Source organism: Camellia sinensis, chromosome 7, assembly GCF_055761805.1.
Source record: "Camellia sinensis isolate YWXY chromosome 7, ASM5576180v1, whole genome shotgun sequence".
Lineage (NCBI taxonomy): Eukaryota > Viridiplantae > Streptophyta > Magnoliopsida > Ericales > Theaceae > Camellia > Camellia sinensis.
In genome coordinates, this window is record NC_138967.1 from 176,768,828 (window position 1) to 176,787,510 (window position 18,683).

The 18,683-nt window shown below is 30.8% G+C and overlaps 1 protein-coding gene across 1 annotated transcript; it reads left to right on the top strand.

Annotated features, from left to right (window-relative positions):
• Positions 1-10,499: 10,499 nt before the first annotated feature.
• On the top strand, positions 10,500-12,704 carry LOC114260089 (NAC transcription factor 56). Its single transcript, XM_028200145.2, has 3 exons — positions 10,500-10,864; positions 11,090-11,397; positions 12,005-12,704. The coding sequence occupies exons 1-3, from the start codon at positions 10,681-10,683 to the stop codon at positions 12,554-12,556; spliced, it is 1,044 nt and encodes a 347-aa protein (XP_028055946.2). The 5' UTR covers positions 10,500-10,680; the 3' UTR covers positions 12,557-12,704.
• Positions 12,705-18,683: the final 5,979 nt, after the last annotated feature.

Consider the following 18,683-nt stretch of genomic DNA (forward strand, 5'->3'; position numbering starts at 1 on the left):
GGTAAGGAAAATTGGCGATAGTTGTTTTGCATGTTTCTATACACTGTTTGCTAATTATTTCCTTTTTGCATACTCTTGATATTTATATCGTTATATCATTGTTTGTGTGGTTTATGATCTTGCTTTTGTTGTTTGAGAGTTGTTGTTCATGAGTCTTAGTTTTTATCTATTCATGTTTTCCATCTCATGTTTCAAGATAATCGGGTCATATATCTATTGTTTTTTTTATATACTCTTGTGGGACTAATAGTTGTTTTGGAGATTGTGGCACTAATAACTGTTTTGCAGATCATGACCTTGAGAAAGAAGTTGGCTTTTGTTGGCTGTAATGGGTTGCGGTGATTAGGCTTTTATTTGTTAGGTGTGTTTTGTCACGGTATTGCCAAAGGGGGAGATTGTTAGGTTTTATTCTTGGCAACCCTGTTTGACAAAACTCCTTTTAGTTGTATTTGTTTTCGCATTTTTATTTCAGTGAGGCTATGAGTGTTTAGATGCGAATCCAACCCGAATCGTGCCTTTGTCAATTTCCATGGATCAAAACTGAGGTTGTTACAGGATATAGTGTTCCAGATTTTTCAATTTTGGTCATCCCGTTCGAGCAGGACAAGGGACGCTCGAGCGGGGATTGCAAGCTCACAGTATCTCTGTTTCGTCTAAAAAAGTACTGGATGGTGTGATTCGACGCTCAAGCGTGGAAACTTCCACTCGAGCGTGAAGCCTATATGAATCACACAATTTTGAAGCCTCCGCTCGAGTGGGAATTGCCACGCTTGAGTGGACCGCGCGAACACAGATTCTTGGATTTTTATAAGGAATTGGTTTTCTTCCAAAACTAGGATTACTTTGGTTTTCTATAAGTAGTTGGGTTTCTCCCAAAACTTGAACAAGTTCTCTAGATCTTCTTTTTGGATTCTAAGGTTTATATCTGGAGATATTTTGCTAGTTTCCTTTGATGTTTTGATTGAGTATTCAACTCATGATTTTAGAAGTTTACATCAAAGGATTATTTGTTTAATTCTACACAAAAGAGAGAGTTATTCTTCAGTGGATTCTGAAGAATTCGAGCCTGAAGCTTTGGTGGATTCCGGAGTGGCTCATCGTCAAGACAATTCCGAAGGGAAGACGGGGTTGGAAGAGGCACATAGAGGTTGGTTCAATTCGGGCGTGGATTTGCTAGGTAATTGAGAGTATACTTGTGTAATTCCTTTATATCTTTTTAGTGGATTGTTTTGTGGCTGTTGCTTGTGATTTTTTATCACAATTGGAGGTGTCCAATTGTGGTTTTTTCACGTAAAATCGTTGTGTCGATTTGTCTTGATTGTTTGATTGAGATTGTTATATACTGCTTAAAAGTGATACATAATCACAAATCAACATTTAGGGGATTTCTAGATTTTTCATTTATGTATCCAAAATCTCTACAATAGTTACAAAGATTTTAACATCTAATATAAATGTTATTTAAAGAGATTTTACTATTCATTCAATTATTTTAATAGAAAAATCACTATACATTCAAATATTTTATTAGAAAAGTTACTATACAGTCGTTGTGCACCATTTGATGTTATGGCAAATATTTTGAAAATATTGAAATTACTATTCATCGAAAGCAACCTTTTGGTCATTGATTTCAACGGTTGCCTCGCGTGTATTTCCTCCGTGTACTCGAGCTAACAAGTCAAAAACAAGAGTGTGGAACGTCTTTCCTCTCTCAACGGGAAGAATTTTTTAGGTATAAATAAAAGTGTTTTGGTTGGAGGAAAAAATTAGAAGTGAAAAAGAGAAAATTCTGTGATATTGAAATATTCTCAAATATTATATTGTGCTTTATTGAATTATATTTTCTGTGAGAAAATTTATTGAGAATTTGAGCAAAATTGTAAAAGGGTTTTATATCCCTTATTCATTTTATACTTGTAAAAAGAGGGAGTTTTAGTGAGTGATTTTTTGAGAAAAATCACTTGGGTTAGGTGTGACTAGGCACCGGATTCTAAATTAGTCAGAGTGATTGAGATTGATCACTTGTTGTAAAGGTTCACTAGTACCCGTGAAGTTAGGGGTGTAATTACTATTTGAAAAATAGTAGAGAAATTCCCGAGAAGAATACTTAGGGAGTGGATGTAGGCCCGGCGTGCCAATCCACTATAAATCGCTGTGTTTAATTTCTCTTCCCTTTGCTCATTCTGTTTCATTTTATTTTATATTGTTGAGCATATTTATTATTTGGGTTAATTTTTAATTTGTTAATTTATTTAGAAACCCAATTCACCCCCTCTACTTGGGATAACAATTGGTATCAAAGCAAGGGCTCTCACATTTATTTTTTGACCTAACAGTCTTGGAGTTGATCTATGGCAATCATTATAGGAACACAAATTATTGATGATCACTCACCTTCTAACCCTCCATATTTTACTGGTGACAATTACAATTATTAGAAAAATAAAGATGATGTATATTCAAGGGATAGACTACATGGTATGGAAAATTATTAAAAATTGTCCATTATTCCTTCTAAAATCATAAATACAAAGAAAATTCCTAAAATAGAAGAGGAGTAGGATGAGGATGATATTAGAAGCATTCAAATAAATGCTAAAGCAAAATATATTTTATATTGTGCATTTGATACTAATGAATATGATAAAATTATGATTGTGACACAGCAAAAGAGATTTGGAAAAAAATTAAAAGTCACACACGAAGGCGTGACTCAAGTAAATGGAATTACAGAAGAAGTAAAATATGCATGTGGAGATGATGATGAATGTTGTTCCGATAAGAAAAGCAACAACAATAAAGCGTTTCATTTATGCTTAATGGCAAATGAAGATGATGAGGTATGTGATTTTAATAATGAATATTATTCTTTTGATGAATTACAATCCGCATTTGAAGAATTACCTGATGAATTTCGAAAACTTGGCATTAAAAATATTGCACTTAAAAATTACTTTCAAATTCAACAAAAAAAAAATGAATCTTTATCTAATAAAATTGAAGTGTTACAAAAAGATTTTTTAAAGATAAAAGAAGAAAATGACATTTTGAAATCAAAAGAATCTCCTATTTTGAAAAATGAACTAAATGATTTGAAACTTAAAAATGATATTTTGAAAAATGAAACTGAAACATTGAAAAATAAAAATGAAATCTTTAAAAAAGAAAATGAAACTTAAAAAATAAAAATGAAAGTTTAAAAAAAGAAAATGATTCTCTCAAAAATTCTTCAGGTAATTTGAAAATTAAAAATGATTCTTTAAAAGAAAAAATTGAAGATTATTTAAAACAATTTTCAAGTTTACCCAAGGAAAAGAAAATTTAAATAAATTATTTGGAAATCAAAGATGCATTTTTGACAAAGCCAGTATTGGATACAAACCCTATAAGAAATAGATGTTTTATAGAAATTTCTTTGTTAAGAAATCATCATTTAGTCATCCTAATATTGTATGTCATTATTGTAATAGAAATGGTCATTCAATTTCATCTTGTCAATTTAAAAAGGGATTACATGGAACAAAAATTATATGAGTTCCTGTTGGATCAATCTCTGTGTAGAGAAATGAAACTTGAAATAACAAAAATAAAATACTTACTGTAATATTCTTGTACCGCAAAGTTAGAATAGAAACTTTTGATTAAGTCGAGTGTGTGACACTCTGTCCTTAAGATAGATTCGCCGCTGCACAGGTGCTTATAGGTTATTGGTGTCTATCTCCCAATATACAATGGCGGTGTTTGGGAACTTGGTTTTTGGGTTTTTTTTTTTTGTTTTTTTTCACTACAAGAAAAATGTTTTACAAAACCAAAAAAAAAAACAAATCCAAACAAAATATCACAGCAAACCCCATAATCATTTCACTTTTTCTCTCACAAATGTCACATCCAACTACAAAAAAACCCAACTATCTTCCCAAAAATAAAAAAAAAATTCTCCAATAATATCCTACAACTAAAAAAACCTACAAAAAAACCCACTTTCCAAACACCCACAATGATAAGAAAACGTAGATTATAGCAGCACTACAAATAATCTGCTAGGCGAATCAAACTCATGTTCTGCAACTCTCTGAAATCTCTAACTAGTATGAAGAATATAAAATAAAATAAAATAAAAATGCTTGAATTTGAGAAATTTTGGAATAATTATTAAAATCAAAATGGGGCTGCCTTTATATAGATTTTGTTGGCACCTATATAGTTTGAATAGAAAAGACATAAAGAAGGGACATCACCCTTCCTTTAAAATAAAGAGACACCATAAAAGTTTGCACCCTTTCATTCAAATGGAGTCTATTTCAATTCACCACTGCCTTTAGAAATTTTCCTAGAGTTTCAAAATCAAGCAATTCTAAAACTAACATTTACGGACCCAAAAAAGTATGGGTACCAAAATCGAAAACTTGATTTTTTTTGTAGGTGTGATTCAAAGTGAAATCCGGTAGAAAAAAATGGTATTTGGACAGTGAATGTTTAAATATATGACCGGAGACAATATTCACCAAATCTTCTTGGATGAATAGTAACTACGCAACATTCAGCAACAACAATATATAATCGGTATAGATGGCATCAGTAAAAGTTGGTTTCCAAATTTGAAAACATCTTATTTGATGATAAACTTTCTACTCGCTTGTATACATAAATATACCATTGTTATATATATTTTTTTTGCCATACCATGCTCACATGATATCATATAAGCCACGAGAATGATTTAGATAATAGGGGGAAAAAATTGTGATTTCATTATATCTTGATTATCTTTATTGAATCACATTTTATTTTGATGATGTAGGATATTGATTAAATGAAATATTTTTTATGTGGCTTAATATATTTTACATTTTGAAAAATTCAAAAATAGTATTCTAAACTCTTAATTGATCATGACACTTATTGAAATCTTCCCATATTTTGAGTTTATCTATTTTTATTAAAGATAAAAGAGGAGAGTAAAATATAAAAATATTTATTATGTACTTACTTAACTTGATATGATTACATTTTATACATTATATGTTTCATGTGATTGTTTTATGATTGCTATATCTATACAAAATCACCATAGAAAAAGGAAGCACTAACTTAGAGAGAGAAATAATTTTGCTAAACATTTTTATGAGATTTTTTTTATAAATTCTCTCTCTATCTCACCCACTCTCTCTCACTCTCTGTTTCTCTTTCTCTCTTTTGCTCTCTGTTTTTCTTTTTCTCTTTCTCTCTCTCTCACCCGCTCTCGTTCCCTATCATCCTCCCACAATAATCCATCACCACCATCATTTATCTAAATCAATCTCCAATATACCCAAATCCATCTTCGATCTACATACATCTTTCTCTGATCTACACAAAACCGTCTCCGATCTACACAAAATTCATCTCTGATCTTCTCCATCATTTCCGATCATCTCCATCATTGCCGATCTTCTCCATCATCACCACTGATCTACACCATCACCGCCGATCTTCTCCATCATCACAGTTCATCACCATCATCATCCACCCAAATCCTTCACCGATCTACCAAAATCCATTACCAATCTACATAAACCCATCACCTATCTACCAAAATCTATCTCCAATCTACATCATATCCATTACCGATCTTCACCATCCTTTCTAATCCTCTCCATCATCACATATCTACATTATCATCACCGATCTTCGCCATTGTCACTAATCTTCATTGTTGTCGACGATCTTTATATCCACTAGCATGTTTCCCTTATCAAAATGCTAAAATTATATTTGCAATTTGTAATACTTCTTTTGTGGTTGCATGTGTTACAAAATTTTTGTTATTGTATTACTATTGCTTCTACCTGGTATGAACCATTTGGTTTCATATGCCTTTTTTCTTTTTTTGTTGGTACACTTGGTGCAGTTGTATTTGGCCGGATCTTAATAGCCCTTGGTATTATTGATTGGGAAACTATTTTGTAATTTTTTTATGAAGCGTCATAACCTCAGGGGAATTTTTCTTAAAATTATTTTCTGATCATATGCATTAACTCAGGGCGAGTTTCTATATTCAACAGATATTATGTTAACTGCTGGCATCATTATTGTTTAAAATTTCATGTTGCATTTATTTCAAAAGATAAATAATTTTCTTTATCTGTATATCAATATTTTATTTTGATAGTGTCAAAGGAGGAGAAGAATTATGATTTATATATAAATTATTTGATAAAAAAAATTGTTAATAAATGGGAAGAAAATGCAATACAAATAAATGCATGTATTATGATTGTTGAATATTTTTGTTGCATTTATTCATGTAAAATTTTGTCTCAAATTCATGCTTGTATTGCCATTATCAAAGGGGGAAGAATGTTAATCATGTGTTTTAATTTTGATGATATCTAAAATATTATGGGATAAATTAGGATTTTTCGATGCCCCTGCCTCATCTCTTTCTCTTCCTGTCATCCTTTCATTTTCCTCCCTTTCAAATCCTAATTCTACCTTCCTACCCCGATTGCTACTTACCACCAACAACAAAGAGAAAAATAGAGAACCTTAAAGGGAAGAGAAAGTTGCAAGCAAAGGAGAACGATGAGACGAGCTGAGGTGTGGCTGTCAAAAGTAGGGATGGACTGAAGGCTAGTAGAGAAGTTAACGAGGAGACTGGGGAAGCTAGGAGAGTGGGGAGAGTTGGGGGGTTCATGGCATGAGGTGGGGCAATTAGAGGCTCGTAAAGGGAGCTAGGAATGAGCCGAGTGTCTGTCAAATGTAGTGGTGGTGGTGGTGGTGGTCGAAAAGGGAAAAGATGGTGGTTGAGAGTGGTTGTAAAGAGAGCATAGAGATGAATTTTAGGATTTGTCCTTGTTCATAGTTGGGGAAACTGCATACAGGTACGAGAAAAAGAAAAATATTATCAATACATGAAGGGTACAAGTGTGTACAAGATGGGGTGCAAATTTGTTGATAATTTTTTTTTCCCTACTCTCCCATCTGTATGTAGTTCCCCCCTTCATAGTTTATCGTAAGGGAAATTCTACTATACACACTCCTTACTATATGCACCCTTAAGTTACGTTATTTTCTTCTTTAGTTATGATCAATTTTCTTCTTTAGTTATGATATTATTTTAGTTATGACTCATAATATTTTTTGTTATGTCTCATGTGCTATTTGGTTGTGGATTTTTTTTTTAAATGTAATTATGACTCAAAAAGTATAAAATTATGTCAATTTTTTTTTTAATTATAAGGTGCGTACGGTATACATTCTTGGAGGGTTATGTACCATAATCTTTCCATTATCATAAAAGTGTAATGATACATTACAATAAATTAATATTTTAGAAACTGTTATTGTTGTATGGATCAAATATTTTAATAGTTGAAAGTGTTATTGTTGAATTTTTTGCAATGAAATTGGACATTTAGCGATAAATTACTATTTTTTTAGAATTAAATTTTTTGTTCAAAAAAGTAATTTTTTTTTTTTACAAAAGATTATTTTATTCCTAAAAAGGCATTTGTTAGTGATATTTTCAAAATTTTGTTGTCAAGGCTCCGTTTGTTTTGGCTTAAATATTCTACTCATTTTTCGTTGTTTGGTTGAACAAAAAGTAAGTAAAACATTTTTGCATCATTTTCTAAAAAATGACTTACTTTTAAAAATTTCATAAGTCAATTTTTACAAAGTGGATTCTCATTCACTACATTTTCAAATAAGTATCTTAGCTTACTAAAAAGTCATAAATAATATTTTATTGAATCAAAATTTCTCATTTAGGCAATAATTTTTTTTAAAATTTATTTCAAGTGTCAACCAAACGTTCAAAAACAAAACAAAAACAAAAATATTTTTTTATGAAAAATTAATTTAGAAGAAAAATAATTTTTGTATAAAATATTTTATGTTGAAACAAACGGAGCTTAAAAGTTTTTTTTTTTAACCTTTTCAAGATGACCTTTTAGAAACTATACAAATTAGTCCTCTAATATTTTTTGCTGTAAAAATTTTGTTAGAGACGAAAAAAAATTTAATTCTTAAAATTCTTGTATATATATACACATATAAAATCAAGAAACATTTACACACAAGTCCTAATTTATGAATTTATACTTCATTAAGTCTTAATTAAGATTTTTTAAACTTTCAGGTCCCATTAAATTTTTAATAGTTTGAATTACCCTTCAAACAATGATTGTTCATCATTTATGATTATCTATAAAGGAATATGATGATTTGACATTTATTTTGATTTTCAAAATTTTGAAATAGAAACTTTCAAATTGAAAAAACTAAAAAAAAAAATTATGTGAAAAAAAAAACTATACTTTTGGTTTCAGTTTTCTGAAAATTGTCTTTTTTGCTTTTCGTAATTTTTTTTTAGTGAATATTTTAAATTTTAAGTAATTTTTTTTTTTATTTTTTTAGATGCACCTTACTTAGATGTATATAAATAGTAAAATATTTATGAAAAAATATTTTAAAAAATTAATAAATACACAAAAATACTAAAAACGTATTGAAGTTATATATTTTTTGGTATTTAGTGTATTTTTTAAATATTTTTATCACAAATATTATACTTTTTAAGTGTATTTATATTAGGTATATCTAAAAATTTTAAAAAATTACTTAAATTATTAAAAAAATTCATGAAAAAATGAAAATATGGAAAATAAATAGTAAAATTTTCTGAAAAATTGTTTTCTAAAAACCAGAACCAAACAAGCTGAGATTTTTTTTTTGAAACAATTGAATTATTTTTTTTATGCAAAACTAAAAATTTTGTATCTATAAAAGAGGATGATGATGGAATATTGATATGCAAAACTACAAATTAAATTTTAAAAATTTAAAAATGAAAAAGATGATAATGTTCTCAGTTTTAAAACTGGCAAAACTGATAATGTTCTCAATTTTTTGTTGGATAGTTGAATCAAACTAATAAGTAGAAGGGCAAAAACGTTTAATATCTCATGTTCTATTTTTTCTATCAGTTAGTGAAACAATTATATGAAACATTACTATGCAAAATTGATAATGTTCTTAATTTTAAAAATTAAAAAAAAAAATTGATAATATTCTCAATATTACTAAATAGGACTTATTGATTCAAAAAATCTTAGATAAGACCTAAACTATTATAATATTTGTAAATAAGACTTTTAAATAATTAACTATAAAATCAAGGTTGAAGTGTCGGACAATATGTTTGGAAAATCGGGATGTGTTTAGTGGATTTTGGGTGGTTGCTGTGCGGGGATGCACAACAATCACTGTTGTGCAGCTAAATTGGCCTATTTAGGAGGCTCATTTCGATAATCTAAACCGTTCACCTTTTATAATACATCAAATAGAATATATCTGTAAAAAACCAAGTTAATCAGATATCGTTTACCTATTCATCCACTCACATTTATATTCATTTTAATATTTTAAATCACAATTGTTATTTATTTTTGTACATTTTAATACTTTAAATCACAATTATTATTTATTTTTGTATATACAAATATGAGTGGATGAATAAGTAACCGATATCTGATTAACTTAATTTTTTTCAAATATATTTTACTTAATATATTTTAAAATATGAACAATTTAAATTATCGAAATGAATTTCAAAATAAACCTATTTAACTGCACAATAACAAGTGCTATGTACCATGCACAGCAACTACTCTAAACCCATATTTTTTAGTGGCTCCACAACCAAATAAATACGCGGAATCCCAAATTCATATCAGTCCTTTCATTTTATTATGTGGCTTACAATCTTTGGGCATTAGTAAAATAAATGCACAAATTTTATTGGTGCAATAATTTTTATTTTTTTTAAATTTTTATTTCAAAGAGAAATTAAAAATCAACGAAAGGTAAGACAAATAATTACAAAAAGGTAGAAATCTTTGTGGAATGCAATTTCTTCTGTGTTTTTCTACACACACCAAAAATAAGTAAAATAAATTACAGCCCTATGTATTTATAATTGATTTTAATTGAAGACCCTAATCTGTAGTTGTTGGCACTTTAAATCCATGCACAAATTGGATTGTACTGAATTAAAAGTGCTGGTCCATACTATAAAAAGGTAATGATAATAATGGTAAATTATAAACACATTTTTTTAAAATTTACTTAAAATACGAATTATTCTTTGTGATTCTAAAAATTACAAATTTTTCATTGTCAAAATTTTTTATTTAACAAAATTAATTAAAAAATAAAATTCCTAATTACTCTCATGTATACCAGTAAAATTATCAGAATTGTTGATTAAAATAAATTTATAACATAATTACAAACTATTAATTAACTTAATAATTCAGGAATAAAATGACTCATCTGTTATGTAATCAAAATTTTGAAAATACGAAATATAATTTTTAAAATTATAAAAAATAATTTATATTTTAAACAAATTTCAATAAATGTGTCGATAATTTCACACAACCCCGCCCCCCCCCCCCCCCCCCCCCAAAATGCTGCTGGTCCATGACAATCCCATAGTCCCCACCCCATCTAACCATATAAAAAGATGGTTTTTACCACCTCTCTCCTCCTTAACATTTCCAGCTCTCTCTAACCAACCATATATATATAACCACACCATGCTCTTTTCCGATCAATTTCCAGCCTCCAAACCAAAGCTTGAATCTTTCAAATTCAAAAACAATCAACAGTTCTAATCTGAAAAATCCACCTATGGAGAGCACCGATTCGTCGACGGGGTTGCACCACCCGAACCTCCCACCGGGCTTTCGCTTCCACCCCACCGACGAAGAATTGGTGGTTCACTACCTCAAGAAGAAAGCAGCCTCCGCTCCTCTTCCCGTCTCAATCATCGCTGAAATCGATCTCTACAAGTTCGATCCATGGGAGCTCCCCGGTAAGTACCCCCAAAAAATATCGATGAAATTCATCTGATAACGTATATGTACGTACACCTTAATTATTTGATCATCGGTGTCAAACTGATAGTAACTAGAACTAGTCTGGTTAATTTGAGCTTTCAGATTTCAAAAGCTATTCGGAAGCTCAAGTTATTCAGACTAGTTCTGCACACCATCCGGCACAGTTCTAATAATGGGTTGGTATGAATATTTTTTTTCAGCTAAGGCCACGTTTGGGGAACAAGAGTGGTATTTTTTCAGTCCAAGGGACCGGAAGTACCCGAACGGGGCGAGGCCAAACCGGGCGGCGACATCCGGGTACTGGAAGGCAACTGGGACAGATAAGCCTGTATTGACCTCAGGGGGAACTCAGAAGGTTGGGGTGAAGAAAGCACTCGTTTTCTATGGAGGAAAGCCTCCAAAAGGGATCAAAACCAATTGGATCATGCATGAGTATAGGCTTGTTGACAACAAAACCAGCTCAAGGCCACCGGGTTGTGACCCGACCCACAAGAAAGGCTCCCTACGGGTAATTATTGGTTGATTTATTAGTCTTGATTAAATGAATACTATTATATATTTACATGGCCTTTTTTTTTTGTCGAACATGGTATATGAGAGACACAGATTTCTATTCCCATATCTTTCAATTCTATTGTCTCAATATATTCTTAACTATTGAATTATGTTTTAGCTCACCTTTTTTAAAATTTTGATATAATTTAATAATTGAAAGTAAATTAGTATATGTGGACAAAAAATAAAAAATAAAAAATCCTTAACTTGTTTGTCATGATTTTATATCATTGCCTCAATCCATACTCATATAGTTAATTCTTTGTTTAGAATCAATCAAACATAGCATAGAACATCTTGTTGATATTTATAAAAATCAATGATATTAAATATTATAAATGGTACGTCCTTCCATAAAATATTTATAAAAATATTTGAATTTCTGACATAAGATTTGATCAACCTATTGAATTGTAAACACTTTTCTCTAGTATTTTTTTTTTCTCTATGTACGGATGACTATTGATTTAACGTATACTATTCTTCTTTATTTTTTAACTTTATTTTTGTGTACATATCATGTAAACTAATTAATAATGACTTGTTTGATTGGTTTGTAGCTTGATGATTGGGTGCTATGTCGAATCTACAAGAAAAACAACCCACCAAGACCATTGGATCAAGAAAGAGAAGACTCCATAACCGACATCCTTGCATCATCAATACCACCTTCAATTCCAGCAGCAGCCCAACACCACCACCAACCAAAACCACCGCCGATGAAACCCACAAACTACGCCACAATGCTCGAAAACGATCAAACCTTATTCGAAAACGTAATAGTCACAGACACTATCAACAACAACAATAACAACATTGGTTCAAAGCCACAGCTTCCATTAATGGTGACCACCACAACCTCTAACACCCTACCTCACCTGAAAAGAACCCTCCCTTCCCTTTACTGGAACGACGACGACGATGAAAGCGAGGCAGCAAAGAGGTTTCAAGAAGATGTAAGTGTAGTGGTGAAGAATGATGATCATAACAACAGCTCCATCGCTACTCTGCTTAGTCAGCTTCCACAAACTCAACAGACAGTGATGGGTTCGCTCGGTGAGGGGGTTTTTCGACAACAATATCAGTTTACGGGGTTGAATTGGTATTCTTAGATCAGTTTTGGGTGGTGGGTATGAATTGTAATGCAGAGCTATACATTAGTAATTTGATAAGCAATGTTATGAAGTCTCTGCTGTCAGGTATATATTTGCAAAGATGTTATATATTGATCAATATAATACAGTCCATTAGTTTGTAGAAGCTTGGATTGGATTATTTATATATATATATATATATATAATTATCAGTTTTATACAGAAGTACATGAATACAGAATAAGGAACTTATGGTTGGTAATATTTATATTCATAATTTTTTGTTTATGTTTTTTTTTTTTCAAAAATAAAATAAAATAAAATAAAAAGTAAGGTGTTTACCTCATTTTGTGAACATTTTTTTTCATTTCCCCCTCTCACTCCCGCCGGCTCTTGTCTTGACCTTCGGCAAGTCTTGAATTTTTTCAAACTCCTTTCTAATTCTTGAATAAACTATTAAAATAAACACATCATATCCCACGACTTATTTTGTCTACCAATCCACCTTTATCTGAAAACAAGGCGGTTTTGTAAAAATTTCTTTTAAAAAAAGGACAACATTTCCTCCCCCACCATCTACAATCACATTCTATGATCACCTATGCCCGCCCAACGCATTGGACCATTCTCCTCACTTGTTTTCAAAATGTATTAATCATATTTTTATTTTCATTTTTAGTAAAAATAAATATAAATATGGTGTGTTGATTTTGTTTTTGTCATTTTTGTTTACTAACTAACTCAAAGTCTTGCCAAGAGATATGCAAATCTTTGTTCTTAAATCATACTTGTATCTCCAAGACAGCAAAGTATGGGTTGTTTTTTTGGCTTCTTTACAATTTAATAGAGACCTTTTTTTCTGTAACCGCCAAAAAAAAAAAAAAAAACCTAGGAAGGTAAGAATCTTCCATCTTTCAATTATCTCCATCTTCCTTTCCTGCTTAGTCTTTACCATGTGCACTATTTTTAATAGTGATTACTCAAATTGAAGCTTGTAATAACCAATTTCATACAAATATAAAATAAAATAAAATAAAATTTTTTGGCAGCCATTAATGGTGTGTGAATCTCCATATTGTAAAGCAAAACTTGGAATATTGTAGACAATTAAGCTAAATTAGATTGGAGTATTTAAAAAGTTTATCTTTCAACTTCTACAAGAATAAAGTGATCTTTATCAACATAACATAAGAATGTTTTAATGTTAAAATGACCAAATTTTTTAATTTTGTAAATGTGTTTTCATCACATGTTATATGTCATCCGTATAACAATGCACGGAAGGTGGAGTCCATTGTATCAATTTAGTGATGAGATATCAAATAATAGATAAATTTAACATAAAAATTTGGTCATTGCAACACTACTCATATTTTAAAAAGTAAATTACGTTTTGTACCCTTCCATTTCATATTAAATCCTACTTTAGTTTTTATTTTTTAACAATCAATTCCTTGGACTTTTGTTCAAATTATAATGTGACATCATGTGGGGTAAAATTACTAACGTAAATTGTCATGTGATCCTAACCTAAAGCATTTTTTTGAAGCAAAAACATCATTTTTTTTCATTTTTCTTGTTTTTCTCTTCTCTTAACTCATTTTCTTTTTCAATTTTCTCTCTACACCACTCTCCTACCTCTTCTCTGCCACTCTACCGCTCTTTTCTCAAATCCCCCACTCCTTCTCACCACCCATGGCCATTGGCTACCCTTATCCCACTATCTGTTTCCCACTGGCTCCTTATCTCTCGTCACCACCAATGCATGGAATGGTGGGAAGAGGTGGACAGTGGCCATATAGAGGTGGGGAAGGGAAGGGAAGGGACGGAAGTGGCGGGAAAGGGTTGTTCAATGGTGGTGGTCTAAAAAATATTGTTAAAACAAGAAAAAGAAAATAGAGTAAAGGGATAGAGAAAAATATGGGAAAATGAAAGTATATGACAATTTTTGTGAGCTAATTCAACAGCACAATAACCAAATGGTTGCATTGCAACTTAGCTGAAAGTATAAAGGATTGATTATTACAATTGAAAATTAAAGAATAAAAGTGAAATTAAGTGTAATTATAATTTACCCTATTTTAATTATGAATCCTATTAACAAAAAGACTAGAATAACGAGTATTGTGCTAAGTAGCCAATTGATCATTATTGGATAGAATAAAACATGTTTACCACTGTAAACATCTCAGTAATTATCATCATTATTCATCAACTATGTAATGAAATTGGGTTGCAAGTGTTAGCAAGGTCAATATTAATTGTTTCTACTCTTGAAATAGAATTAGTTCTTATCTTTTCAATTTGCGTATATTTTTACCATTTCTCTTACTTTCAGTACAAATACACAGACATGCATACGTATAAATATCCTTAAATGGAAATTAGAGAGAAGTATACGGTAATAATAATGAAATAATTGAAGTGGATCGGCAATGTACATAATCAAATCAAATCAAATCAAATTAAATTAAGTTTTGTGTCACCATCAACTGGGATCAGCTAAGTACATAGCAATGTGTAAAAAAATCTGGCACATAATCAACTGACATAAACATTTTTCACAGGAGAAATTTTATAGAATATACAAAATCTATGGAAAGATGATAATAATAAAATTTATTGTAATACGTCTCTGCCTTTGAAAACTATACCCTGTGCAATATTTTTAGGTTATTAGGTTATCTATAGTTAATACAGTAATGTTATGTTATGGCTGATAAAAAAAAAAATACAGTAATGTATGTATTTCAAAAAGTGTTTAAAATTTAAATTTATAATATAAATTGACATTTTTCTTCTAATTATACTCGAATCTGCACCACTAAAAATCCAACAACAAACTTTTATGATTAGACTAAGTTGTTCTTTAAAAAAAATAAATAAAGGGAAAAAAAAACCGAAGGAACAATTAATAAATCGTGTATAAGTTAGCCATAGAAAATGGGTTTATGCTAGTAGAGAAAGTACTTATGGTGTTACTATTAAATAGAGTAATATTACAATAATATTCTATTTCTATCATCTTATGTTATTATTTGATATGTCAATTCAATTGTAAGTACTACAAACATACATGTTTAATGGGATCTATTAAACTAATTAATGTTTCATCAATAAATAAGATGATAAGTATATTATGATATAAAAAATGTAGTAAATGTAATATTATTGTATTAGAACTTAAATTAGTCACTTTGATTTGATCTTTCCTCATACCCATGCGTGATTACTTTTCTAGGGATTAATCAACAAGACTAGACAAGCCTATTGGACCAATCCAGTTTATAGTCTAATGTATTTTGGGTCATCTCAACAATTTGAATAATTAATTTTGTTAAGTTTATCAAGTAGATCATTCATAAGTAGATCATTCATAGTAAAAGTTAACTTGATCGAATATTATTAATCATTTGATCAGATTTTATTTGTCTAAAAAATAATTAACAATGTTTAAGAGTCTAGTGAGATCCGATCAAGTGTTTAGTGACATTCAATCAAACTGATTTTTGGTACAAATGATCTTCTTGGAGAACCTCATAAAATAAACAATTTAGATCCTCAAGATAGACCTAAAATTGACCCATATAAGTTAAGCTAGACAGTCCAATTGACCAAGCCAACCAGAGACAATTGAGCCTCTTAATCAACAAAGTTTAATTTGCAGATATTTTTTTGAGTGTGGGGGTGTCACTTTCTTTCTACAACTGATAAGACATGGCTAAGTATATATTCCAATTAATATGACCAAGAGATCAAGCACACACTCACACATTCACTCACTCACATTTGTTGACAACAACAACAAGAGAAGAGGGGGTACCTCACAAATGGCCTTTCTAATTGCTGACTCTTGGGACCATCTCTCAGTCATGAAAAGGAATCATTATCTTAAAACCATAGGAGATTTAATGTCCATTAATTGCATACCTGTTCAAGGAAAGAGTGCAAAACACCTTTCATAATACTTGGTTATCAGTTGTGCTTAATTTTGGTATAGATGTTGAAAAAGATTAAAAGCACTACTATCCCCCTATTATTTCAACTTTTTCCCAGCCCTATAATCCTATCTATCCATTAATTTGATGCCTATGTAATTTTCCTTTTAATTAGGGTTTAGGGGATTTTATTCTGACCAATTTCTGAATACATATATAATTTTTTATCCGATACATACTAGATAATTATTTGAAAATAGATACATACCGATTTACAATATCAAAACATATATATGCATACAAGCTGGCTACCTTATGAAAAATAGGGACCAAATTATAAGACAAATTATATTTGCGGTCCATGTAATTCATTTCTTGGGTTTAATTTTGCCTATTTAATTTTTAACATTGTGTTAATTTAATTCAGTTGATAACATTCGTTGAGAAATTGTATAGAAGAATCAATGGGAAAATAGATCATTCAAAAGGGAATGTACTATTTTAAATTGGATACTAACCCTTCAATCACTTGCAAGATGATAGACTATTTTGTTTATTAATTTCAATCTAATTTCCAAAAGATATTAGCAATTGAATTAAATTGATACAATATGGACAAAAAAAAAAAATGCGGGGAAAAGTTGATATAATTAGAACTGCAATAATTAAATTGTTTCCCAATAATATCTCATAAGAGAGAGAGAGAGACAGAGAGATGGAAGGGAGGGGGGAGCTTTTATTTGCACACCCCTATCATTAACGGCGGTTTCGTTACCATCGTTAAAAAAACCGCCACTAAAAGTGTCTTTAACGACGGTAATGAAACCTACTTTTAACGGTGGTAACGAAACCGCCGTTAATGTCCACTTTTAACGGCGGTAACAAAACCGCCGCTAATGCCCAATCATTACCGCCGTTAATGACGGCGGTCTTTGTCGGCGGAGCTCCGGCGAAACTCCGACGTGCTCCGGCGAAACTCCGGCGAGCTCCGGCGAAACCATCTACAATAAAGTAAAAGTAATGTTTAAATATTTATTTAGGGAATATATTTCATGAAGAGTAGCTGTGGCAGAGTGGTTGGTGTTGGTGGATGAGAGGTCTTGGGTTCAAAACTTGGGGAGTGTAAGAAGAAAGAATTATTTTTTGAAAAATTTGAACCTATTTACGGCAGTAAAAAACCGCCGTTTTTTATCCTATATTACCGCCGTTTTTGGTCGACTTTTAACGACGGTAATTTGCCTTTTTACGACGGTTTCACTTTTTCCGACACACGCATAAACGGCGGTAACGAAACCGCCGTTAATACCGCCGTTAAAGGCTTTAACGGCGGTTTTACAACCTTTAACGGCGGTAAAAAACCGCCGCTAAAACCCAATTTTAGCGTAGTGCCAGGACATTTTTGTTTTTAAAGGTTGATGACAACAATTCGTCAAGCCTACAACATTCCCAAAACATAAGTACACAATTGAATCACTTACTTAAAAAAATAAAAATAAAAATAAAAACTCATGTGTACACGATCTCAGAAATCACACAATCCCGTACACCTTCTTGCATTTAAGACGGGCCAACAGGATTGTATGGATCTCAAGGCTGCTTAGATCTCTTCACAATTAATTGTCAGTGGGTCCATTGTGAACATTTATTTCATCCGTGATTTTAAGGCCCATTTGATTGTTAAACAAGCCCCACAAATGAGCCCCATATATCAAAACAATAATCAAATTCTTTGTGCTTATTAAAATTTGGGAGAATTACAGTTGAGTTGTATTTTAAAAAACTAATTACTGATTGATGGAAAAACTTTTAAGACTTTACACTTAATGTATGTAAAATTTACCATTAATTTGAAATTATTTTTATAAACTTACACTATACTGATATTTTCCCCTTAAAATTCCCCGCATGGAGTTATCAATAATTACACAACTGTGGTAATTGGAATTAAATTGGGGTTCATAATGGCTGCTAAAATTGTTTCAAATTAGGAACAAAATTTGCCATATTATTTACCAGGTAAAAAAAAAAAAAAAAAAAAAAATTAGATTGATCTGGTAGTTGTAACTAATATCATGTGTAATGTGAGTAAAAATTCACTATCTAATGGGACAAAACTTACACTCTCTTTATTGTCTCCTCTTCACCCACGACAAGTTATTATTAACCTTTTTTTCTCCTTTTCAATTCCCTTAAATAGTAACAAATTC